The 7,218-nt window shown below is 61.2% G+C and overlaps 1 protein-coding gene across 2 annotated transcripts; it reads left to right on the top strand.

The window, feature by feature from the left end:
* Positions 1–6: 6 nt before the first annotated feature.
* On the top strand, positions 7–6,248 carry PATL2 (PAT1 homolog 2). Of its 2 annotated transcripts, none has more exons than XM_075764729.1 (18): positions 7–274; positions 450–772; positions 876–944; positions 1,055–1,120; positions 1,491–1,658; positions 1,773–1,859; positions 2,382–2,536; positions 2,674–2,757; positions 2,839–2,977; positions 3,103–3,223; positions 3,304–3,401; positions 3,788–3,832; positions 3,992–4,143; positions 4,390–4,549; positions 4,932–5,072; positions 5,167–5,264; positions 5,342–5,491; positions 5,876–6,248. In XM_075764729.1, the coding sequence occupies exons 1-18, from the start codon at positions 220–222 to the stop codon at positions 5,913–5,915; spliced, it is 2,151 nt and encodes a 716-aa protein (XP_075620844.1). In that variant the 5' UTR covers positions 7–219; the 3' UTR covers positions 5,916–6,248. The 2 variants fall into 2 exon arrangements, with proteins under 2 accessions (XP_075620844.1, XP_075620843.1); XM_075764728.1 differs by having other exon boundaries at positions 1,055–1,234.
* The last annotated feature ends 970 nt before the right edge of the window (positions 6,249–7,218 follow it).

Below are 7,218 nucleotides of genomic sequence, written 5' to 3'. Positions count from 1 at the left end.
GTGCCGGTGGCTCACGCCTTTCTCTTTCCAGCTGCGGAGCCCTGGGGGCTGCCTGGCACTGCCGGTGGCTTAGGGGGGAGGTTGGGTGTCCCGCACTTGAGTGGGGCAGGTTAGGGTTACCCCTCCCCTACCTGTCTCCCTTAGCGAGGACCCTGCTGCTTTTGACTCCAGATCCTTGAGGACTACCTGCTGGTGGAAGATGCGCCTCTGCTGGAGGAGATGGCCGAGGAGGATGAAGAGCTCGACCTGTACAATGAGATGACTTTTGGGTTAGGTAAGATCTCAGGGTCGGGGAGATCAGCTAGCACCCAGTGGGGCGAGGAGGATGGAGGTGGGGGGTGAGGAAGGCGTACTCCTGCCTGATGAGGAGTTGGGTTGGGAGCAGAGACCCTGGTGGGCACTGCCCAGGCTCTCACCCACCCTGACGTGCTCTCCTTCTCCCCTCCAAGACCGAGACTCCACTGAGGAGGATGTCGCCAAAGCCCTGATGCCTCCTGAGACGAGCCCTGAGCTGGCTGAAGCGGTGGCAGAGGAGACCGAGGCCGGGGAGGAACTGGGGCCCGGAGCAGCTGAGCAGCCAGAGGAGCTGGGAGAGCCCCAGGAGGAAGGTGGGATGGAGCCGGAGGTCGAGCAGGTCAGCTCCGAGTTGGAGGAAGAGGAGGAGGACCTGGGGGCTGAAGAACATGAGGAAGACCAGGAGCCTTGCGAGGAGACCAATGACCTGGGAGACCCAGCGGTGATGAAAGCCGTGCAGAGCAAACCCACGCTGGAGGTGATGTGTGAGCGGGGAGGGAGGGGACCCACCTGGTGGTTTGGTCCTTGCCTGAGGGTCCTGTGCCGGGGCTGAGTGTGTGCCTGTACCTCTTTGCTCACAGAGCCAAGACTCGGCGGTGCTGGATAGCAGGATTGGTGCTTGCTGGGCAGAGTTTGGCAAAGAGGATACGGTAAAAATGTACCCCCCCCCCATCTAGTGATGGGGCCGAGCAGCCTCTGTGGCGTCCCCTGCCCCTCTTCTGTCCTCCTTCCCTTTGCTGACCATCTCCCCATCTTCCAGCTGGCAATGGATCCCGCGGTGTGGGGCTCCTGCCCCGGCAGCATCCCGCCCCACCACGTGCTGGAGGTGGGTACCCCCGGCCAGGCCCTTGGGGACCAGCCAAGGGCTCCCCAGTACCCTGAGCTAAGGGTCATGCAGGTGATTTGGGGTGACCACGGAACCTCCAAAGCCTTGTCACAGGTCTGGCGGTGCACGGACGTGTCTCTTAGGTGCCAAGGCTGTGGGCGGAGGTGCCCACCCTAAACAGAGCCTGGGTTTGAGTTTGGGGGGACTGGGACCCCCGTGCCAGGTGTCCTCGTAGGTCCCCTGCTGTTGCATGCAGGCAGGATGGGGGCTGAGCAGTGACCAAAAGCTTTGGTGAGCTGCCTGATGCTGGGGGAGCTAAATTGATCCCAGCTGGGCCCCGTTCCCATCTCCTGCTGCCTCCTCCCTGCAGGATAAAGCCATCCTCCAGGTCCTGGAGAGGCCCCCACCGTCCACCAACGTGGCCCTCGACTTTCTTGGCTCCCCCGTGCAGAGGGGCTACGGGGGCTCTCCCCGACTCAAGCGCCCCGACTTCAGACTGATGTCCTCCAAGTCCTTTCCCCAGCGCTTTCTCCGGCAGGTAACAGGTTTCGGGGGGCTCTTGCATCCCCTCTTTCTCTGCTCTCCCCACCCCAGAGGTGCAGCCTCGAGGACAGCCTTGTCTCAGCAACACCTCCCATCTCCTGCCCTGCAGCAGTCGCCTCTGATGCCTCGTTCCCCGTGCTCCCCTCGGCCCTTCACGCCGGCTCGCAGACCCTCTCCGCTCTTCGCTTCCAACCAGGTAACTCAGTGGGAACTCAGTGGGCTGTGAGCCACCGCTGTGTCCCCTCTGAGGTGGGCCTGGAGCAGCAGGGGACAGGGACAGTGCCTCCCCAAAGCTCTGCTGTGCTCAAGGCAGGCTTTACAGCTCTGTCTAATCCTTAGCGCCCGTCTCTGGTGTCTTGCTGACAGGGAAGGAGGAGCCACCGGTGTAGCCGTTGCTTTATAAATCTATTTGTCCCGATGTCCCCACGGGATCCGCACCGGGCATGGTGTCGTGCTTGGTGTCATGCTGCGGCACTGGTGATAAACCTGGGGCACGCAATCCTTGGTGACGCCTGGGTCCCCTTGCCTTGCTCACCTTGTAGTGGCAGGATCCCGAGGGGTATCACCTTGCCGTGGTGTCCCACACGTCCCCTCCGTGCAGGGAGAGGGTGACTCCTGCAAGGGTGGGAGCCAGAAGGCAGCATGGAGCTGGCAGAGCCCTCCAGGACCCTTGGAGGGGAAGGCTGAGACACCTGATGGCTTCTCCCTCCTTCCCCAGACTGCAGGGTATGCATCTCCGACCCCTTTCCGGCCCATGTCGCCCAACATCAGCAGCCCGCCACGACCTCTCACCATGCACTTTGGTCCCATGTCTCCCTCTTTGGACCCCGCGCTCTTCTTCAGTCCGTCAGCCAGCGGCCAGCTGAACCTCAGGTAGCAGGATGGCAAGTGGGGTGCATGGGTGGGACTGGAGGAGCCCTGTAAAGCAGCTGGGGGGATTTCCCCCCTCTGGGGATGGCTGTAGTGTGGGTGCTGAGCCCCCTGACTCCTGTCTGTGGTCTCCTTTGCAGCACGGCCAGCCATATGACCCAGCTGCACCCCCAGCACCAGCGGATCCTGACCCAGCGGCAGCAGCAAGGCGGGCAGGTGCAGAGGTAAGGGGGTTCCTGGGGAGCTGTGAGGTAGTGGTGGGGCTCTGGGCAGTCACAGCAGGCTGTGATCTTCTCCTGTGTCAGCATCTCCCCCAAGAAGATGTGGTCTCCTAAAGTGGACCCTTATGCTGGGCTGATGGTCTCCAAGGAGAAGGACTGGGTCGTCAAGGTGGAGATGATCCAGCTGCAGAGTGAGAACATGGATGATGACTACTACTACCAGGTGAGCTCCTGCCAGCAGCACCAGTGGCTTATTTTGCTCCTCAGGGCTGGAACTTCATCTCTTTGGGAGCCAGAGGGTGCCAAGGCTCATGGTGCCTCCCCTCCTGACTATGCCTGTCGTTACAGACGTACTACCACCGGCTGGAGCGCAAACAGGCAGAGGAGGAGCTGCTCGGTGGACGCAACAAGCAGGAGCCCCCCAAGCTGGTCACACCATTCATCCAGAAAGTGGAGACGTATGACTCCGGTGAGGGTCTGGGGTGGGTGGCGGGGGGCCGGGTGAGGAGTTGCGGGGTGTGGTCTCACCGTATCCCATCTCTCCTCCAGTGGTGCGCATCGCAGGCTCGCTGGGCCAGGTCGCGGTGTCCACCTGCTACAGCCCTCGCCGGGCCATCGATGCTGTGCACCATGCCCTCGTGGAGGAGGTAGGTGAGGGTGAGCCAGGCTGGTGGGTGCCTTGGATGCCTGGGAACACCGCTCCAAGCTTCTCCCAGGCCCTGGAGCAGCTTAGCAGGAGCTTTAGGAGCTGCTGTGACGAGCATGGGTGCTGTCCTGGCTCTGGGTGCTGCCCCAGGCCACGGGATGGGGCGCGCAGTTGGAATGGGTGCCGCCTCGGTGGTGGCAGCTTGTCCCCTGCTGAGGGGTGGGATGGGGATCTAGGCAGTCGGAGCTGGTCATGGCCTCCCTGTGGGATTGCTCTGTATCCTGAAGCTGCCTCTGATCCCCAGGGAGCAGCTGGCCCAGTGCTCTGCCAGCGGCGGTGTCTGGTGCTGGCTGTAATTGTTCTGCCTTCCTTTCTCCCCTCCTGAAGGCTGCGGGGAGCCACCGGCTTCGGGCGCTGCACAGGATCGAGAAGGTGAGCGAGCCATGATTTGGGGCAGGGCAGGATGGTGCAGGCACTTGGTTTTATCCGAGGAGCTCCGCAAGGGGACATCTGCCTGGGGAGAAGTCCTGAGGATAGCTGGCAGGTGGAGGATGCTCCAAGCTGCTCCCTTACCCCATGTGGTTTCTTCAGCTGTTCCTGCAATTGCTGGAAGTGGAGGAGATGCAGCGGAAGATGTCCCCGGCCCCAGAGGAGCAGCAGCAGCCATGCTGTCAAGAGCAGAGGAACCAAGAAGTGGAGCGTATCTACCAAGCCTTGAAAATCAGGGCTTGCAGCAGTGAAGAGTGAGTTTGCGCCATGGGGAGAGGGGGGCGGGTGGCATGTCCTGGTCCTCGCTGGGCTCAGGTGGTTGTGGATGAGTAGTTCTGGGTGACAGCAAGGGTTGGATCCTGTCCTCTGTGTGTCACTGTGGCCTGTGCTGACCCTGCCCATGAGCCTCCTCCTCCACTGGAGCTTCTGCTGGTCCCTCTGGATGGACAGAGATGCTACAGGTCCCTCGGGATCTGTGCCAATGGAGCCTTCGTCCCCAGGGAGGCAGAGGATGAATTCCTGCAACTCCTGTGTGTGCGGAAGGGCAAGAAACTCACCGCCCGGCTGCTGCCCCACCTGACCCAGGAGCAAGCGGAGAAGATCCTGCTGACCGTCACGCACCACCTGCCCTTCCTCATGAAGAAGGACATGTTGGATGAGGCGAGCACCTCCAGCCAGGGCAGGGGCATCCCGGGCTGCCTCCTTTCCCCCATTGCTCTTGCTGGGGGGGGGGGCGCGGTGTGCACAGCACCCTGGGCAACACAGAGGGAAGGGGCCTGTCTTGCTGGGTCCCAGCATGGCCAGGCAGCTGGTGGGGTTGCCATGAGACAGGAGCCTCTTTCCTTTCATACAGAGGATTAGAAAGGTCTCCAGGAGGGGTTAAAGCAGTCCTGGTGGCAATCCCCTCTTGGGGGGTGGTGGGTGGTACAGCGTTGGCCCTTGCGTTGGCCCCCCAGGAGTTGGGATGGGGGTCAGGGATGGGGCTGCAGCTGTGACGGGTCAAAGGGTCTCAGATCCCTGCTCTCCCCTCTGCCCTGCCCAGTCTCTCCCCCTGCTCTACAGCCCGTTGAATGAGGTGGTGGGCAGGATGACCTTCAGCAAACTCATCGAGGTCCTGCAGGAGATGACCAGGCCTCTGTCCGAGTCCCCTGAGCTCCCTCTCGCCATGGCCTTGAAGAACCAGGTAGGTGGCACTGAGGAGGGCAGAGCCGTGTGGCGTCCCCAGGGTGTCACTGCTACCACCCAGCTGTGACATTCCTCCTGGTGCTTCCCTGCAGTTTGGGATCTCCTTGCTCTACTCCCTGCTGAGCCACGGTGAGAGGCTGCTGTCCTCTGACGCACCCCTGGAGCCACGTGGTGGGGACTTCGAGATGTGGTGAGGGGCCGTGGAAACGACGGGGTTGGGGTCACTGGCTGGTGGGGCACTCAACCCCCTTGCATTGATGCCCCCAGGACGGACACGGTGTTCCTGGTTGCCCGGGAGCTGTCACAGGTGCCCAAGGCCTTGCTGGTGGAGCCTCTCTTCTTGCCCAGCAACCTTCTCTCGCTCTTCTGCCGCTACCTGGACAAGCAGACCATCCACCACCTGGAAGCCAAGATGGAGTGAGTACAGCCTGGCACAGGTCCCTGCTTCTGCCAGGGGTCCCTCAGATGCAGCGGGCAGCATTGGGGGCTCACTGCTTCTGTCCCCTTGGGCACCCCCTCGGACACATCTTCAAACCTCCATGGGCTAAGCTGATCCTTGCAGCTTTGCTCCTGTTTTTAGCAATCCCGGGACCATGACGTCTGGCGCTGGATTTTGCATTTGCATCAGGTTCTTGAGACCTTGATGACGCATCCCCGTGGGGGGTGGAAAGCCGAGGGGAATCCCCCCCCCCAGCAACATAACCGGCAGCTCTGGGGTGGTTGGGCAGGCACGCTCCAGGCACCTGCTGGCAGCCCGAGCGTGACAACCTGATGTTCTGACCTCATCCTTTTTCCCCGCAGGTGCTCCCCGCTGCCGTCGGAGGCTGCCATGCCGTGCTGAGCCCAGGGAGCCGGAGCCAGCGGTGCCGGGAACGGGCAGGGCCCGATGCTGTGACTTTGAGTTTCGAAGCAAACACTTACCCTGGTGCGGGGCACTTCGGGTGAACCGGGCACTGGCGGAGCCGGCGCTCGATGGCTGATGCCGACCTGTCCCGGTGCCCGGGAGCACAGCACGGGGAGGCGGGTAATTTATTTTTGCCTCGCACCCAGCAGCAGTGAGCGCTGGATCACGGCGGGTGTCGAGGTGGGGTCTGCACAGGGGCGCTGGGAGCACCTGGGGGTGAGTGACTTTGTGTACAGCACTTGAAATAAAATAAAAAGGTGATTAACGAGCTCCTCTGGCTCCTGTGGGCACCTTCTGCTGTGAGCACAGGGGTCCCAGAGGCATCGCTGGGGCATGGAGATCCCCTGGGGATCCGAGCGAGCCGTAAAGGGGAAGGAGAAGCAGGGAGGGATGCACAGAGGACCCAAAAGGAGGAGAAAGGGGGATGGAGGAGAAGGCAGCGTGCTCAGAAGGGAGCGGAGAGGATCAGAGGGACCCACATGGCTGGGGACAGAGGGGAGTTGAGCCCCCAGGGAGAGGAATGGGCCAGAAAAGGAGTCTGGGGGTGAGGGTGAGGTCAGAGCTTGCCCCGAGGGAAAAAGAAGGATCGTCCCACACAGGAGGGGACGTCTGGGTGCACATGGGGAGGATGTGGGTGATCTTAAACATACACGGGTGGGTATAAAGCACCTCTTCTCTCTGCTGAGCTCTCAGAGGCTAGTCCAAAGGCAGGGTCATGAAGTACTTGAAGCATCTTGAGCCGCTTTAACTGACCATGGCTACCTAAAGCTGTCCCTTGGTTTTGCATCTAGGGCTGAGGGCGTGCTTTGGTGTAATGCCTGGTCCCGCTGTAGAAATCTTTGTGGCTCCTGCCTGGATTCCACGTACATGGTGGTATTTCCCCTAACCCTATGGATGTGACCGTATGGCTGAGTGGGATTTATCTCCACGGCTTATGGAGACCGCTCACATCTCAGCTTCTGAAACAGACTTCGGAGGAGCAACTGAGATGCCTGAAAACAGCCGTACAGAGACAAGAGGTACTGCAGATGTGATGCAGGACCTCGGGGGCAGGGGGCCTCCTGCCCTTCATGCTAGAGGTGTAGGCTGTCAACCATCTAAAAGAGTGCAAGGTCCAGCTGGAAGGAGCTCCAGATCATTCTGGCAGCTGCTTTTGTGTCATCCTGATGCCTTTTCTCCTCATCGTGGTGTCCTACAGCCTCAGCCTTTCCTCTGCCCTCAAAATCAGGTTTGCCAAAAG

Source organism: Balearica regulorum, chromosome 12, assembly GCF_011004875.1.
Source record: "Balearica regulorum gibbericeps isolate bBalReg1 chromosome 12, bBalReg1.pri, whole genome shotgun sequence".
Lineage (NCBI taxonomy): Eukaryota > Metazoa > Chordata > Aves > Gruiformes > Gruidae > Balearica > Balearica regulorum.
The sequence above is the reverse complement of the archived record's forward strand: the minus strand, read 5'-3'. Positions and strand labels throughout refer to the sequence as shown.

What these genes read in the sequence shown, in the direction of transcription:
- PATL2 (XM_075764728.1), top strand. Translation starts at nt 220, where the DNA reads ATGGCCGAGGAGGATGAAGAGCTCGACCTGTACAATGAGATGACTTTT. An exon ending in CCTCCAAAGCCTTGTCACAG is followed by an intron (nt 1,235 to 1,490) that starts GTCTGGCGGTGC and finishes TCCTCCCTGCAG; the next exon opens with GATAAAGCCATCCTCCAGGT. An exon ending in AGAAGGACATGTTGGATGAG is followed by an intron (nt 4,550 to 4,931) that starts GCGAGCACCTCC and finishes TGCCCTGCCCAG; the next exon opens with TCTCTCCCCCTGCTCTACAG.